Consider the following 19,439-nt stretch of genomic DNA (forward strand, 5'->3'; position numbering starts at 1 on the left):
CAAAATAATGATATTTAAAAAAGCATCATATGACCCCTTTAATAAATAGTGAGAATTGGTCTCCAAACTATTGGTCCCCAAAAGTGTGACCCCTTTTTCATATAAAATACAAAAGGTGCAGAAATCCACAGTGACAAAGAAACTGAATTTTGTACTTAACGCTAGTAGATAATTAAAGAGGATTGTAAATGCCAAATTAATCTACATCTTAACTAAATCTTAAATTAACTGCTGTCTTTCATTAAAATTGTCAATCTATTAATATATATATATATAACCTGGGTTGAACTCTAAAACATAATAAAAAATAAATAAACCATAAATGAATGACAAAACCTAAAAGTAGCAGTTTCCCAAGCCTTATTAAGCCACACATTAGCTTTGGGTGATATATATATATATATATATATTATATATATTAATATATATATATATATATACTGTATATATATCAGTGTTAATTTAGTTGTCTTTAATTTTCGTCATAATTTTCGTCAACGACAGTTTTTTCACTGACGACAACGAGACGATAACAAACTAAAACTATTTTTGAATGACAAAAACTATGACGTAAATCTATTGACATTTTTGTCAACGAATAAAAACGAGACAAAAATGTTAGGGAGGGATGATTTGGGAAGAGATTCATTCAGAACGAATCTGCTGAGTGGTTCAGAGGTTAGATGTGGAACATAAGCTAAAATATACTTGCTGCACGTCGCATAAAACATTCAAAAATGTCAATATGTGGCAGTAAGAGAAGAGCAGACATATGGATAAATCTGACGACGCAAGAGAGAACTCAATTCGGTCTGGTTTTCTGAGCGCAGACACTGAAGAATACACACAGAAAGCGCGTCTCACAGCGCGCGAGTACTCTCGAGTCGCATGAACGGCGAATTACACACAAAATTATGTCGAATTTTCCGTTTTGACGAGTATTCACGTAAACACAGTTGATTACGTCTTAAGTGAATGTAAACAGTAGGGAACGTGTATCAGTACATTGCATCCATTGCAGCTGTGCATTCGGTTTCAAAGGGATAGCAGCCTAATTTAGTTGCTATTGTCCGAGTCAATAATTGATGTTATCATGTTAAAAATTGACGTTAATCAAGCAACAAAAAAAGACAGAAAATCACGCACTGCTCTTGACTGAAAAACTTTAGTAGCCCTAAAGATTAATCTAAATTTATTTATAGAAATAAATATGTCTGCTTGAAAGAATGAAGAATATGGTAAACAAGTTGCTATAAAGAATGCATACTTAGCTTATATAACCATTGGTATTTCATTAATATGAAGACCATGTTCTTTTTCTTTATGAGAAGTGGTTTTATTTAATTTTAACATAAAGGCATGTTGTGTGTCATCGCCGTTAAATCTGTGTCTATCATGATATAACCTTAATATCAAACCTATATAATGAGTTTGGAAATTTTAGAGAAATGCTTAATAAATGCACTGTAAATAAACCCATTCGATTTTAGCGGACTAAATTTACTGCAGATTTAGTCAACTAAAATCATATGGTATTTAGTCGACTAAAACTAGACTAAAACTAAAAACAATTCAGATGACTAAAATATGTCTAACACTAAATGGAATTTTGGTCAAACGGCTATGACTAAAACTAAATCAAAATTTGCTGTCAAAATTAACACTGATATATGAATATATATTAATAATATAATATAATATATTATTTTCTAAGTCATCAGTCTTTGATTTTTGCCTATAACAGGTAGCGATACCTCAGAAACCAACAACAACTGCGTAGCAATGTAAACACCTCGACACCCACCCAAAACATCCTAACATTGTAGCGGTGGGTTTTGGATGGGCAAGCACCTCTCATATTTTCTTTAGAAAATGTAAAAACACAGTTTTATTAAATATCATTTATATTAATTAAGGCCCATGACCGAAAAAGTCCTCAATTTTTAATCTTAGAAAATAAAGAGACATTGTACTAAGGGGTGGAAAAACATAGTGACAACACCAAAGAAACCAAATTTTGGCGCTTTTCTCAGGAGAAAGGAAAGTCATTTAGATTAGTCCATCCAATACCATTTGTAAATGGATAATAATTCTTTCAAGGTGGGGTAGGGTTTTACATATAATGCTGCATGGAGAGATTTGGAAGTCAGATGCTCGGTTCTTGCTTAATTTCCTTTATTATCTCAATAAAGCCAAGGATCCACCGTCTCTTTTGTCTGAAAGTTGAGCATTTGTGTAATTTCCGCTCTGGTTTTAGCCGGTCAGGGTCAATGAGCAGTCGTGGTCAGACAGCAAGAAGGACAAAGTCCATTTGAAAGACATTTGCACCTCGATGACATGGACTCAAAGTTTCCTCTATAGAAGCTTTATAGTGATGTCCACTAACTACTTGACCTTTACATGTTCAGCCCTGTGTAACATGACCAGAGCCCACCAAACGATAGGTCAGCCTTTTACTCCCAACATTACGAGTTTGCTCATTCAAACGTAATATTCAAATTTCTTGAAACTTCAATCAACTATTCATTCATTTACAATCATATTGACGTATTTGATTCATCTAATAGTAGTCTGGACATGACTGGAACTTATATTTGCTAAGACTTATGCCTAAGAGAATAATTCTGGTGTTAGCTGTGGCTTTAGAGAAACTCTTGTGCTTTTCCTGCGGCGATGCGCAAACTGGCTGTTGAGCCTGTGTTCATGTATAGTTTATGCTCCGTCTGGTACCTTTCTTTCACATCTGTATTATGCTGTGCAGAGGTGTGCGAGCTTCCTGTGCATGAACCGGTGCTTTTAAAAGTGAATGGGGCTCCTGCTCTCTTCTGATGAAAAGACGTGGGTCAGGAACGGAGGCAGTAAATAATATATTAAAGAGAATGTTCGATTTCATCACCATGGCAACCTCTCCAGCAGTGCCATAATCGCTATAATCTCCCCCTGAGGCTTATCAGTCATTCTGGTCAGTCACCACAAGGGTCGCTTTTCAATTCCTTTCAGGTAGATAGGTAGCCAACTCTGAACTCCAGCGAACAGGCCCCACGTCAACACACAATGGAGTCCTTTCAGAGCCCTACCTTATCAGTTGCACTGCTGTACACGACTCCACAGATCTGCTTGGTGCGACTGGTGGGACAGCCTTTTAATCAGGTACGAATACTCAAATATGCCTCCCATTTAACCTCGCCGAGCTCTGTTACCATGTAAATGTTTTTTTATAAATACAAGGTGCTTTTGTACCGCCGAGATTCGTTGCGGAAAACCGATACATGAATTTTTAATTACACAAGATTATGTACGATGTCGGGGCAAAGACGTTTTGATAGTGCATCTTATTACACTGCATTAAAAACATTTGAAGTGTAAGTCCTTTATCAATAATTTTCTAGAGTGCTTCTTAACTAGTAATTCATCTATCTGCAATAATAAAATGAACAGTTAGGATAGCAAAAAAAGAGCAAAAAAAAAAAAAAAGGTTAAGCAACTTTCAAAACGGAGAACATTTCTGTATTGTTTTGTACAATAAACATTTCTAGTAACGTAACATAACGTATTGGATCACAACTTTGTATTAAACACAGAATCCCAATATGAAATCTAAATCCTGAAGCAAAACCAGTATATAACCACTGCTGCTAAATTAACACTTTATTTTGCTGAATATAAGTAGCTTTGCGATTACATGTCAGTGTAATACCAGTAGGGAATATCTAACTTTTTCGATACGATTTGATACGTTTCAGTATTTTTTTTATTTGATATGATACCAGTATTTTTTGTTACAATTTTATCAATATCAATATTTATTATTTCTTAAATGGTATGTGATTTTTCAAAATAATGTTCAATTTTATAAAAAAAAAAAAGAAGAAGATTATTACACTTAAAGACAAACAAAGTAAACCATGTAAGTGGTGCCCACGTTTTTTGTTCATATAATTTTAATATCTATATTTTTTCAAAGGTATTAATTCCAAATAAGTAGCTTGTGAGTATCAATATATATAGACACTGCAGTATCAATGTGCTCATCCCTAACTACCAGGCATTAAAGTTTTAGTACACCCTAAAACATGCTGGGTTAAAAACAACCCAGCGCTGGTTGAAATATGGACAAACCCAGCGATTGGGTTGTTTTGACCCAGTGGTTGGGTTACATGTTTAACCCAACCTTCTGGGTAGTTTTATTTCACTCAACTATTGTTTAAAAATTACTATGTTTATTGCTTAAAATGAACCCACAATAGGTTGGAAATTAATATTTATTAATATGTTCAATAAGTGAACATGTATTAATAAGTTGAATAAATAATAATTAAATAATAATTTTAAAAAAAAAATGCTTATTAATAAATGTTCACCTTTTGATTATTGCTGATGCCTCTAGTACTTATGTGTCTGATTGGGTTAATCATTTGACCCAACCGCTGGGTCAAAACAACCCAGTCGCTGGGTTTGTCCATATTTCACCAGCACTGGGTTGTATTGAACCCAGCATGTGTAGGCTGTCTTCTTAATATCTGCTAGCACTTTAATTTAATAGTCCCCAACAGATTGACTATAACCACGTCAACATATTCTACTAACCTTAACCTAGTCTACTAATACTCTAAAGAAAGGTATTTCACATGTTGCTGCAAAGATACCTATAGTCAACATCATTTTTAAAAGGGACCATCAAAATAAAGTGTAACCTCACTGCTATAGCACCGGTAGCACAGGAATAATCAGAAGAGTGAGAGCGACGCATTCTAAAACTCATCAGCATTTCTCATGAATATTAATTACAGCACATAACGCATGCCTGATAGTGTTAACTGATTTGTTGAACACTGGTAAACAGACGTTAGTCAGATGCTAGTCTCAGTAAAATTACTGCTTAAATTACAGATTGTCGCATGGATTGTTTGTTCAGTCCACTGCAGATGCAACCTGGTTATAGAAGTTTCGTGGTCTTACATTTGTCCAATTTGATACGCTCTGCAGCCAAGCAAAATAAGCCGGTTTAACATAAAGATTATTTAAAAATTTGGGGGATGGAAGTGTTTATATGCTAGTTACACTCACTGCTAGTAAGTGCAGCTAGTAGTCCTAGCGCCCTTACCGGAAACGTCAGGATCAGCTTTCGCTGTGACGGTAAGTCAGGAGTTCGTGCATCTCTGCTGCCCAATTCCCATGATCCTACTCTAATTCCGTCATCACCTTTGGGGTGACATTGACCCATTCCGTGAGCAACAGCCAGGCAAAAATGCTAATTTGACAAGGACAGTGGACGGTCTCTTCGGAGCCATTATATTTTAATCTCCCTAACGTGGCAAATCAATCGGAAAGTGACCATCTGCCAGGATATGAGTGTCACTGCAGAGAGGTAATGAACAGAGCACGAGTGATAAAGATCACCATCATCGGCCTGCTGTAAGCTCCCTCATACCGACCGCCGAGGAGCCAGATGACAAACAGATGAGTCATGTCACCATGTCACCTAATAAAGAAATATTACCAGACTCAAGAAAACAGCCCACGGAAGAGTCCCTTATGCGCTACGCTTTTCGTGTATGATAATAGAATGCAGTGGTTCTAGTATTTGCAATAAGGTTGAGGTGAGATCTAAACTGCTTTCAGAGTCTTCCGGGAACAGCCACCGGGGCCAACAGCAAAGAGTTTTAATATGGTTATTCAAGCTTGACACGGCATGCCGTCAAAAGTTAAAAATAAATAAATAAATAAAAATATTCAAATAGGCATCAAGAATACTTGACAATGCATCCCTTTACAATGACAAAAAAAATGATAGCTATTCAAGCATTTTAATGACTGACAGGTCCAGCTATTAGGTAAGAAGCCAGTATACATATTTCTGAGGTTTTGTGTTTTTCTGTGCTGTTAAGTGGCACAAGCGAGACCAACAACCTCCACACTGACTCACACATGTAAATCAACCTTTACACTTAATTAAGCACAATGGGCCACATCAAGGTCATGAATTCTTCTTTTATAGGCGCCTATTGACGAAGCATCAACTGCACTGCCAGCGTCTAGCTTTCACACCCCGCTTCATATCTGAAAACCCTCGAGGGGACACTAAAAATGCAAGGACAACCTGGAATAAAAAGTCCTTTATGACACTTGTGCTGTATGGTTTTAAGTTCACAAGCTATGGGTATTCATTAGCAAGATATACGGGGAGATAATTTCACCCCGGAATCTATCTGCTTCTCTTAAATCGCTCACACTGACAGAAATTAGTGCCTTGTTCGAATTCTCATTTAACTACACTAGAAAAGAAAGACCCTGTGCAAAGGGTTTGCCGACATTTACAGAGACATGTTGGAATATTCTATTTTTGGGTAACATGCTGCTAATGGTCCATGACAATCTGATATCTTAATAAACCTATTTCATCCAATCAAACAAGATTACAATCCACACTGTACTGTGTTAAAGACTATGCCTCACCCAGCCCAGTATAACAGAAAGTCAAGTGGAAAACTGAGTTAGCTTACACGTGCCTTAAAGGGGTAATATGATGTTGCTAAAAAAGAACATTATTTTGTGTATTTGGTGTAATGCAATGTGTTTATGCGATTTAAGGTTAAAAAAACACATTATTTTCCATATAATGTACATTATTATTTCTCCTCTATGCCACGCCTTTCTGAAACGCGTCGATTTTTACAAAGCTCATCGGTCTGAAAAGCAAGGTGTGCTCTGATTGGCCAGCTATCCAGTGCGTTGTGATTGGCCGAATGCCTCAAGAGTGTGACGGAAATGTTATGCCCCTTAGCATACTGTGATGCCATCTCCCAGCAGGATGAGACAAAACCAATAAACCCCATTACAAATGAGGCATTTGTTGCATCCAGTGGGGACATAATTACTGATTATAATGACTTATACTGTCTTTTTATGCGTTGCGTTGCATATCGCGCTGCGTAAACATAAAACCCTGTCTGCATTTGTGATTGGAGAAACAACAAACAACAAACAACAAACAACAAGCCTAGTCTACACTGCTCAAAACTCGCGTTTGAATCGTCAGTGGCAAATTCTTTAAATATGAAAACGTACTTACAGGCTGTGAGTCAGAAGCTCCAGACTGTTCTTGCAAAGTTGGAACTGCCCTTTGTGCCACAGACGCATTGTGGGCTACTGGTTCAGGAAACAGTCCTCATCCTCCATAAAATGCGCAGCACACATCTGAATATATGGGTTGAACTGTTCTGGAACAGTGCTGTAAATACAACTTAACCACTGATTTCTAGTTGTGTCTTCTTTTGGAAGGCCAAACAAAGTAGTTTCGCTTTCACAACAAAACACACAGCGACTCCACAACATGGCAGCGGAGGCAACAGCAAGAATTAAAGTTACGCCTTCTTTTTTTGCGTGAACATTTGGGCGGCGTTATACAAATCTTCCCATATTGTGACGTAGACATGTGGGGGCATGTTAGAATGAGCCGTTTTAGGTAGGAGTGGTTGACTCTTAACTTTTATAAAGAATATCTCTTTGGATTTGAGACTTTAGTCTTTGCAACTTTACAGATCTTCTTTATGCACCAAGAGCTTGAAGCACTCCAAAGAGAAAGGAAAAATTGAAATTGCATCATATGACCCCTTTAAATATAAAACAGAATGCAGTAAAGTTCTGAAAACCACACACATGAAAAAATAATTAGTGGTGTTCGCTAAGTGAAGCATCACTATTAGTATTATTTATATGAAGAGTTTGGGGTTACAACAAACTTTTGAGTGGGAAATCCAAACAACTTGCTTTAAAAAGGGATCCAGAATCCTATAAAGATTTAGGATAGACTCTTTTGGTTTGGGACAGTAACTACATAGCAGCCTGGCATCCATCCACAATGCCATCAAATTGTAGAGGAGAATTTGGAAAGGACAGACAGCACTCTAGATTAATTTCTGTATTTGAACTAATTTTTGGTTTATTATGTAAAGTCTCTGTCTCCCAGAAAAGTCGACCGCTTAGTAAATAAAAAGTGAACTCTGGTTAAGGCTCGAAGCACCCTGGATGGAGTTTTAATACTCTTGTCCTTGAGGTTCACAAAATGTGCTTTAGAAACAAGACACCACCTCCGGTACAGAACAAATGTCTCCAAAATACTTTACAAAAGTGTAAATAAATGAATGTGAGAAAAATAGACAAAGTATGTGCTGTATTGCTTTTCGGACCAATAATTTGTTGCTCTATGGATTCCTGGCCTATAAAATGATGCATTCAACATGCAGTCAGGTTATTTGCCCAAACTGTTTGTCACATGTCCGAAATGTAATATTTCTTCAGCTCTCTTGATACCATTGATACTTATTGCTTCAGGAAACCCATCACACAAGTACCGAGTTACTGTCACATCAGAGGAGAGTCTCATTTTCAGTGTTTTATAAATTGGTCAAAGTGAAATATTAGGAGAAGGCCCAACTGAAAATACACTACACTCTTATATAATTACATTAATTAAATTTTGTAGGGTTTCCACAGTTATAAGAAAACCTGGAAATATTGGGGATTTTTTTTAACTGAAATGTTAAAAATGTAAAAGCTATGGATATTAATCCTAAAAAGACATGGCATTTGTCTAGTTATACTCAATATATATATATATATATATATATATATATATATATATATATTATTATATATATTATTATATCATTATTATTGACAACTATGGGAAAGTCATGGGAATTCATTGATCAACTTGCTCTCAAAACATTTGAGACAAAGTTGATACTTTAAGGAAACACCATGAAAACCCCTCAGCTATAAAAGTTGAAAATGTTCCTCTGTTGATGAATAGGATCTCCTTCAAACTCTTTAAGATCTCATGTTTGCAGTCTAAATTACACAAGAAAGCACTGTAGTCTCTGTTTTACAAAGTGCATGGGATTTGGCTTTAGTCAACATTACTTTAAATGTATGAATGTGAGGTTCTAAACCTTTGGAGCACTTTTCAGTACAATCACAGGCACCCAGACACTTCAGCACATAACAGCCCCCGCTGTAGTCCGGCTGAAAGGATGAGTGTGTTTGAAAACGTGTCTGAGGCTGTCTGAAAAATATCAGAATGTAGTCAGTCACTCAGACTGCAGAGACGAGGCTCAGATGGCCCTGATTGCTTGAGGTGCTACAGCGAAAAGAAAACTGACTGAAGAAAAGACTGAGCATGAGCTATTTCCAATGTATTATATATACACTAGTGTGGAATGCTGTGTAAACTGGGGAGTTTTCCACATTAAAATGTCATATTCAATACTTATTATTTTAGGAAAGAGTGTATAAATCATGTGGACATAGACCAGATCCAAGGTGTTTCTTCTAAGACATTGTTTCAAACATTGCAGTGGGATTTGAGGCCCAATTTTGGGATTTAAGCGATGCAAAACAGAACCTCATAGAATCATTTGGAATGTTGCTGAAAACCCTGTGTTGAAATCCACAGTCTTAAATGGTCTCCTTCAGTGATTCAGTTGATTGAGTGTTTGGGGAAAAAAATGTGCAGTCTAATGAATGGGGTGAATTTTTGCATGAACATAATTGCACAAATATACACAATGGTCAATGAAAGGCTGCCTTTTCCATTTTGAAAATATGATTTGAAAGGGAATAAAAAAAAAAAAAAATCTCTCAAAAAATACATTAATAAATATTAAAATGGAGTGTAAATATACATTCAAACAGTAGCAGGGTTTGCAGATTTACAGTTCATTTAGCGATTGCTAGCCTGTGCTCAAGGTCATTTCATTTCTTTCAAGATATTTATAAGAAATATAATTATTATGATATTTATAAAACAATCCAATAATAATAATAAATAAAAAAAAAATCAGGGATGACAGGTTAAGGTTTCCCCACTTTCACAAAATATATTATTAAAGTGATTAAAAAGAAGACCTTTAATAGTTCCTGTCAAGTACATTTTTAAAAGGATGGTGATTATGTTCAGTTTTTTTATTATTATTATTTAATTAAGATATATTTGTGATTGTAACAGGGTTGATAACCTGTGCAGGTAACTTATATTTTACAATAAAATTATGTTTTAATAAACGTAATACATTTTAAATTAATTTGATGTCAATTTATTAATTTAAATGAATAGTTTTTTTTAATGATTATTTTTAATTATCACTTGAAATCACTTTAAAGTGAATTGCCATTGTGAATAACATTTAACATAAATTTGCCTTTCTTTCCGTAAAATCGAAATGGCTGGTCAGTCACTCATTGATAAAGTTATTATTTATGCATATGTTGATAAGCAACACAAAAGGCACTCATTTCGCACAATGTCCCAAATATCAGTGTCAAAGTTCTGTAAAGGACTCAATTCCAAGGCACAATGTACAACTCAACGACACCAGCTTTCCGACCTTTAGATTAATCTTGTTCTTGGGAAAGTTTCTTTGTCCGGTTGTCTACCTCAAAGCATTTTTTAAAACTACAACAGGATATAGTTCATTTAGTTGGACTAGCGAGAACAAACCTCCCTGTGAGTAACAGAATCTGCTGCACATTTTCAGCCATCGATCTTTGAGATGACGTCACTGATATGCTCTCTTCTGAAGAACGACTGCAACATCAGCTGCGACGGCCACACAAATGGGAACTGTCCAAATTTATATCGCAAGACACAGAGGAATGCTAAACTAGTCTTGCGATTCTCACCTTTAAAATGAAGCAATTCAAAAGCCACCCTTGGTTTTGTATTTTGTTGTTCAAACAATAGTTCACCCAAAAATGAAAATCTTACTTACACTCATGTCATTCCAAACTATTATTATAACAGTACTGGCTAGATTACTAACAAATTGTAGTTCATTGCTGATTACAAATGATATGACGAGAATCGTAGTTAGAACCATAATCTGGTTTACACGTATGTGACCCTGGAGCACAAAACCAGCCTTAAAGGTGGGGTAAGTGATTTTTCAAAAACGCTTTAGAAAACTGATTCGGGCCGACTAGCAAAACAAACTCGTATCCAATCAGCAGTAAGGGGCGTGTCTACTCATGATAGTGTATAGGAGAGAGCGTTCAGTGCACATGATGGGACATTAGCGAGCCGAGTGACAGAAAGATAGAGATGGCGGATAAAAAACTAAAGAGGAAAATGTCTGCGGAACAAAAGAAGGCTTAAGACAATAAGGCAAGAAGTAGGACCCGTGTAAATATCGGATCAGCTTTCTAGCACTGGAGAGAACTCAAGGAGCGGAAGACCTGCGATCGGACACAGAGGTTGCTTTGTTTCTTCTCCATAGGTGAGTAAACACCGTGTCTGCGCCGCAACAGCTAAAGTCTGTCTAGTACACTGGACGCGACAAAGCGACTGTTGAAAATCATTTGAAATTTGTGTCAATACGTCATGAATACAACGCAGCAACAGTTTTCTGTCGGGGATTTGTCGTGTCGTGCCACGCCACATCCAGTGTAGACCATAGATATGTAGGTATATATATCTATGGTGTAGACAGCATCACTGATTATAATGCGTTCTATAGTGTTTTGTCGCACCGCGCCACTCGCGTCCGGTGTAGACACGGTGTAACATTGGTTTTGCTTTGTTTCACAGAACTAATCGTTGTCTGGGTTGCGTACATATGTGTGAGGCGGAGCTATCAAAATAGGGGCGAGACCCTTTTGGGGTAGGGACGTGTTTGTTTTGGTGATTTCAAATGTCAACATTGGCTACCAGAAATTGCTTACCCCACCTTTAAGTAGCATGGGTATTTTTGTAGCAATAGCCAAAAATACATTGTAAGGGTCAAAATTATGGATTTTTCTTTTATGCCAAAAATCATTAGGATTTTAAGTAAAGATAATGTTCCATGAAGATATTCTGTAAATTTCCTACCGCAATTATATAAACAAATTTATTATCATTAGTAATATGCATTCCTAAGGTCTTCATTTGGACAACTTTAAAGGCTATTTTGTCAATACGATTATGTAATCTGATTACATTGACTTGAATGGGATTATTGTGTACCATAAAACAGAGAGAAAATGTATTCCATTCTTTATTAACATCATTGAATGCATTAAACATTACATTACAGCAGGCTTTCCAAAACTGTATATTAGTGATATACAGTGGTATAAGAACAGGGGTGAATCAATAAATTGTGAATAATTTACTACCATTGTAAATAAAATGTAATCATGTAATCCCTAAAAAAAGTAACTGTGATCTGATTATGAAATATATTAAAATGTAATATAGTCTAATTCCAAGTACTTTATTTTTGGAATATTATTACGTAATCCAGATTACATGTAATCAGTTACTACACAGCACTGTATAACAAAGCAATTTTAGTGTTTTTTTTTGTTACCTTGACAGTCCCTGCTCATGCTTTCTCTGTATAAAGAACAGCAGTGTGAACATTATGCTAACCATCTTCTTTTGTGTTCAACAGAGGACAGAATGTCATACCAGTTTAGACTGACTCAAAAATGAATAAATAGCGACATATTTTGGGGTGAATTGTCCATGTAATTCTTAAAATGGCTTCAGTTAGAGTAAGTGAAAGCATGACCCATTAGCTAAACGAGCTAACGTGGGAAAGTCAGCAGTCTGTGTGATCGGCGTCACCACTCAACCGTCATCTTGATTTTAGTCATCTAGATCAGTGATGATGATCAGAAAAGATTCGGGAGTAAAACAGAAGAGAGAAGATGAGTAACATTGATGCATCTTTTCATCTTTGTTTTCTCCACAACCCCATCTCTCGACTCCATCCATCAGTCTGATTGAATCTTTCAGACTCGAAACATAAACAAGAGAAGTGAAACAAAGATGGTTATAATGGGGGCCTGTATCTCCTCACGATATCACCCCCTCAAGATCTCTTAAACAACCGCAGTACAGAGAGCCCTCCTGAACACCAGAGAGCCGAATCGTAAATATTCCAGAGCACAATTCTGTTTAGATTTGATACGTGCTTTAACATGAAGATAAGGTGTACGGTCTGGTTTCAGTGGGTCTGCTGTGACCTCCTGCTGCTGTACCCATCATTTCACCAACCAGCTTGACACCAAACAAGATAAGAGAGAGCCAGAGACACAGACACAACACGCACAGACTCATGTGGGCTACATCCACTGAAAACCTGCAAACACTGAGGAACCTGTAATAAGAGATGGTCTTCATCACTGTCAATTTAAGCAATGCATGGTTGTCTTCTCAGCTGAAACTGTCCCTGAAAGAGCAGGCATTTCTTTCTAATGCCATCAGTGTTGAGAGAGCAACTTTGAAACTGTAGCTTGCCAAACTGCAAATAATTTGACTTCAACTTACAGTCAAGCTTCTCCTGAAAAAGTAGTTAGTGAGCACTAACAAAAGGCAACTCACTACAGTGAAACTGCTTAAGCGGGCAATATCTACCAGTTAAAACTGCATTGAATTAAATTAATATTCACTGAAGAAAAAAAACGAGAGTGGTAATTGCAATTGTTACGTCAATGATCTGCCTCTAAGATTTGCTTTTTTTTGCGGCAATCTAATTTGTTATGTTGGATTAAATTAAATGTAAAAAAATTTAAATAAAATTTTTTTGCGGTGTTGTTTGACTAAAAATCTGCTTAAATGCTTGAAATTTGTTTTGTTGACAATAAATGAACTCGTAAAAACAAACAAATAATAATAATAAAGATGATCTAATTCTTTAAAAATATGCAGTGTTTATCTTGCACAAATGAAGATGATAATTTGGACTACTGATATGTTCAGTACGAAACTGCATGTTACATTTTAATTTTATACTTTAATAAAAACAATGCTGGAAAATGTTAAACTGTTTTCTGATCTAGGTTTTCTTTTAAAGGCCTTCGTAGTATTTTTACTAAAACAAAAGCAGCCCAAACTGCAACATTTGCAACATGCAGCTGATTAGGGCTAAATGCAAAACACTGCAAATGAATTGACAACGTGAATGAGTTATAATCAATTTCTCATCGGACCACCCACACCCCAAAGTCTATTATCCTGAAACCATGCTGCAAGCTCTTTTTTGCAAGCCACTACAAACAAATTACTAATAGAGACCAATAACACAATGTTTTGTATCATCCAGACAACGTGGGAAGAGCAGGAAACATAGTAACGAGTAACATGTTACTGGATCTGTTTGATTTTTTGCATGACAACGACCAATCTGGAGGCAGCTGTTATGAGGCTTAATCCATTAAAACCAGTGTCTCCACCCGGTTAAATACTAATGAGGATTTAAAGAGCTCGGCTGCAGGGGGCCATCGGACAACAGACACACCTTCCTGAGCAGTCTGCCCCCGACCCGCTATTCTCTTTTCTTATCATACAGATCAGGAGGAGGGCTGATGAAAGACAGTGAAGACGAATGCGGGCGTATTGACCCCACCGGCCGCTCGGCATTGTGGGAAGTCTGATCCCTCAGTCTGATAGAAAACCCCTGGGTAAGAGGAAAAACAAAAAGCAGGAGACAAGAAGAAGAAAGACACAAAGAGAGCTGTGTAGTCTGAGGTATAATACCCAAAATAAAGGAATCCGACATCTGGATCCAAGATCTTAATAAAGAAGCTAAATGCGGGAGAATTCAGATATATTGTTATTGACGGAACGTCGATGCGAACAAAAAGCCACAGGGCTGAGGCTGAGGGGAATTGGCTTTAGCCACTCAAAGATAATCAGTTTTGCAAGTTTAAATGTTTCCTTACAAAGTGTAACTGCACAGATGGGATTCTGAGGCATGTGAAAGGCTTGTCCACACTTGTCCGTCTCTAAAGAGAATGGCACATTTTCACAGCAGGATCCACGTCATTTAATCAGACCCTTCAGTATGAAACAAAGCTGCGATGAATCTTGCACATTAGCATTCCCTGCTAAAAAAAAAAAGATATATATATATATATATATATATATATATATATATATATATATATATATATATATATATATATATATATATATATACTAGTCCAAGTTGGTCTGCAAGCCTGACTGAGCTGGTTAAGTTAGTCTATTTTGATGATTAAGAAGAAGGTTTCGGATACTTCTCAACTGGTCAGACTTGGTAATCAACAAAGACCAGCAAATTACATTAGGCTTTTTTATTTACTTGAAACTATTATATATATATATACATATACATATACATTTATTTATTTATTTAAATGCAGCAGGGTTAGCATTAACATAATGGATCTCAAAATCGAAGAAAAATAATCAGAAAATAACTATTAAGTTCGATTATTTTTTGTTTGATCCACATTCCCCGGAATACGCATAAAATCACAAAACAAAATCACATATTTTTTTTCCCTAAAATACTCGCTTGACACACGAGGAGACAAATGCACAACCCCATCAATCAAAGAAACCAGAAAGATCCGCTCTAATTCTGTCTGTGTGTGAGTTCAGAGAGACCAACAGCCCAGAGACATGTAGAAAGGGACAGAAGACGAGAGCGAGAGAGAGACATGTGGGAGGGAGAAAGACTGTGAGAGAGAGACAGCTAGACGAAAATGTAAGAAACAACAACTCGACAAACCTTGATATGAGCAGCCCAAAGACAGCCAAAATAAACAACAAAGACAGCCAGCCCAACCTAAAGTAAGCGGTAAGGTTTTATACATTAATTTCTCATGATACAACATGATACAAAAATTTATATTTGTGAACTGACACAAGTGGGCACACACACAGATATATATAGAGAGAGAGAGAGAGAGAGAAAGCTGCCATTTTAGACGCCCCTGTGACATATTTGACTGTTAATCAGCAGACATTCAACCGAGGTGTTTAAAGAGACGAGATAGACAGCTCATTTCAGACAGAGAGACAGATGGCTCATTTCTGACAGAAAGACAGACGGCTTGTTTCAGACAGAGAGACAGACAGCTCATTTCAGTCAGAGTTTGAAGGCAAGGGGGACAGCAGCTGTCCAAATAAGGGGCCCATTTGAGATGGAAAATATGATTTTTAGGATACACTTACATTGGGAGGAGTGTTAACCTTTGGGGGATGATTCAAGGGGTTGTAGGATTGTGGTGGGCGGTATGACCAAAATTATATTGGTCATAACACGGTTCCTTTGGATTTAATGATATTATATATACACATTTTTCCTGAAAACTCAACAACAAAGAATTTACGTAATACATGTAACCACTCGTTCAAAAAACAGCTTCTTTTCAAACATTATGAAACAAAAACCTTAAAACAGTAAAAAAATATATATGTGACCCTGGACCACAAAAAAGTCTTAAGTTGCACAGGTGTATTTGTAGCAATAGCCAAAAATACATTGTATGGGTCAAAATTATCGATTTCACTTTTATGCCAAAAATCATTAGGATATTAAGTAAAGATCATGGTTCCATGAAGATATTTTGTAAATTTCTTACCGTAAATATATTCAAACGTAATTTTTGATTGGTAATATGCATTGCTAAGGACTTAATTTGGACAACTGTAAAGGCGATATTCTCAATATTTTGATTTTTTTTGCACCCTCAGATTCCAGATATTCAAACAGTTGTATTTCGGCCAGATGTTGTCCTATCCTAACAAACCATACATCAATGAGAAGCTTATTTATTCAGCTTCAAATCTCAATTTCACTTATGACTGTTTTTGTTGCCCAGGGTCACATATTACGATGCTTCTGTTAAATTACATGTACATCGAACATATGTAATGTAATTACATATATATTAAAGTGTTGGCACATTTCGACCATCATGCTCTTCAGCTCTAAATAATGGTCAGAGTTTTCATCCCAAATGGCTGGATTTTACATTTTCATATGCTTTGGAGACATGCAAATCACTGACCTACAGTCCAGTATTTATGCATATCATGTTTCGAATCTGAAAATCAATAGGGATGACCTTTAAATATCTAAAAAGATTGACCAAATATCCAGTTCTGAGTTTAAAAAAACACAGTTGAAATGGAGGCAGCATAGGTCAAAATTGCAATCGAGTTCCACGGCAAAAGAACACCAATAAAGGAAACTATTCACTTGACGCAAAACTGGGTTATATATTTGCCTAATAACCCAGGCAGGTGAAAGTTATCTCTTCATAAAGCAAAAGTTCAACCTTTTAATTCTGTTTTGTCAAAAGGCTATAGCCGCCAAGAACGCTGTTAATTCTGAGATGTGTGATTTGGCTGTGTGGAAGTCACACAGAAGCAGTTCTGATTTGAATTAAGATGGAGATGAAGTATTTTATATGAATACAGGTGGGTGGCCGCCGGTCGAGGCCACGGTTCCCTGCTATTCGTTCTGAATGAGCTCAAGGCAGCAGGACACAAACGGATATTATTCAGGCCTTTCCATAATTAAAAAAAGAACAGCTCATATTACTCACAATCCTTACCGGCAAATTGGCCAGACATATAAAGCAAAGCTTTCTTTCAAAACTACTTAGCCCCATCATGGAATAATCCAGTGACAGTGCGTCTATAGTGCAACTATAATTGCTGGTAAATAATGATGTTAATTTATCAGCCAATAAACTTGCACCCCATTACAGTACATGAATGAGTCAACATGAGTGTTGTTGACTTTTATAGAAAGCAATCCAAAACATTGAAAAAAGACTTTACTTACTGAGGCCAGAAACACAAGTCAAACGCAGTCACAAATGCCTGGTCAACACATATTACAAATTTTAACTTGCGTTTTTATATTGAGAATGCAACAATACTTATAAATCACACTTATAAATCTAGAATCTGGTATGTGTGTACACTACGTTTCAGACCATATTGTTTTATTACATTATGTATTTTAACTGTTTTGTTCAATAAAACCATATTATTACTTGCTTTTGATATGTTATTTGAACCAATTAATATTGCCTCATTGCTATTATATATGCATTTTAAGTCCTTTTAAAGTCTATTGTTCACTTAGGTCTATTTTTATTGCCACGAAAAAAAAATAATACAGTTACTCAATTAATCGTCAGAATAATCGAACGATTACTCGATTACCAAAATAATTGCTAGTGACAGCCCTAATCGTTATGCATATCATATATGAAATATTCAGGCCATCTATCCCACAATGTTGTGACTTTTTTTTTTTTCGCGCTTTAAAAGTTTATCATAACATGACTCACTCTTGCGAAGCAGTAATAGTGCTACAATTATAAAATAAGCATTAGAAGCTCAGACTAATATAGCATTCAGTATACAGCCCTGATGTATTTCTATAAGAGCACAATGCCACATTTCATGGCATTCGATGGCAGACATACTATCAATAAAACGGCTCCACAATACTTCATCACTGCTTTGCATTTCAGCTTCATAAAATACCAGAAAATGCCGTTTGAGAAGATGCACGGAATACAAATGAGTTACATCCGAACTTATAGACAGCGTTCGGCCCACAAAATGAAATCAGAACGATGAGATCTGAAGTTTCTAGGATATACTCGAGAGAAACGGGGAACAAACCCTCAAGCAATCAATCTTTCAAAGTTTCTGCACAACCGAAAACGTCCAGCCATGGCTATGGCAGTAACCCATTTAATTCAATTATAAAAATGCATTAAAAAGATATTACGGCAGGGACAGAGTGTAATGAGGCATGTTTACTTGAGGATATTGTTTATAATGAGCAGTTGTAGGGTTTAGGCCTATAGTCAGAACAGGACATGAGAGTAAACAGACGGAGATGAGATGAGGGAAAACTCGGAAACACTGTATGGTCTTTCTTTTAATTTAACCAGAAAGAAAAGGAAGGCAAGCTCTGTGTTAATGCACACAGCTTCCCAAGAACCTCAGGCTATCTGTCTTGAAGGAAACAGCCATTATTTATCTGAGCTTTCAGAAATAGTGTCTGTGTAACAAACGTCCACCACACAAAAGAAATAAAAAGAGCACCATAAACTCAAGAACAGCATCAAACTGATGTCTAATTCCAATTGTTTTTTTTGTTTTTTTACAAAAGATGTGTGATATTTTGAGAAGAAAAGAATACATCTTACCGTCAGAACTCTGTACAACCGTCAAGACGAACACCAGGCCACAGAGAACCAAAGACTTCCATTCTGAACATCCCATCCTGGCTCTGACTGGACTTTCTGCTTTCCACATGTCTGGGTCGAAATCACTGTAGTCACAACGATCCAGCAAAGCCACTCTGAGAGATAACCATCATTGACCTCCGAGCCTGCAAGAAAACCACAGCGGACTGTCAGTGTTTGGCTGTTGATGCGGAGCTCCTCAGGCATAAAAACTTCCTCCTTTAAACTGTTGCAGTCTTGCTTGCCTCAGTTCCTCCACAGGATTTGTATTTATTTATGTTTTTCCTCAAGCAAATTCACACAGAATGAATCCCAGGAGTAGAAACCCTCTATTGGTAGGTGACTGAGACCTGAAACAGCACCTCCCACATTACAAACAAGCCATTTTCCTCAAAGCCCGTCGT

General features: G+C 36.5%; 1 protein-coding gene across 1 annotated transcript in view; it reads right to left on the reverse strand.

Moving 5' to 3' along the window:
- The window catches only part of adgrl2a (adhesion G protein-coupled receptor L2a), an 81,814-nt gene extending 62,637 nt beyond the window's left edge, over nt 1-19,177 (reverse strand). The window contains exon 1 of the mRNA XM_016282101.1: nt 18,997-19,177. Coding sequence (XP_016137587.1) covers nt 18,997-19,105 — 109 coding nt within the window. The 5' untranslated portion in view covers nt 19,106-19,177. The remainder of the gene's footprint in view (nt 1-18,996) is intronic.
- Between the last annotated feature and the right edge of the window lie 262 nt (nt 19,178-19,439).

The sequence above is a fragment of the Sinocyclocheilus grahami genome, unplaced genomic scaffold (genome assembly GCF_001515645.1).
Source record: "Sinocyclocheilus grahami isolate Dianchi unplaced genomic scaffold, SAMN03320097.WGS_v1.1 scaffold154.1, whole genome shotgun sequence".
Classification (NCBI taxonomy): Eukaryota; Metazoa; Chordata; class Actinopteri; order Cypriniformes; family Cyprinidae; genus Sinocyclocheilus; species Sinocyclocheilus grahami.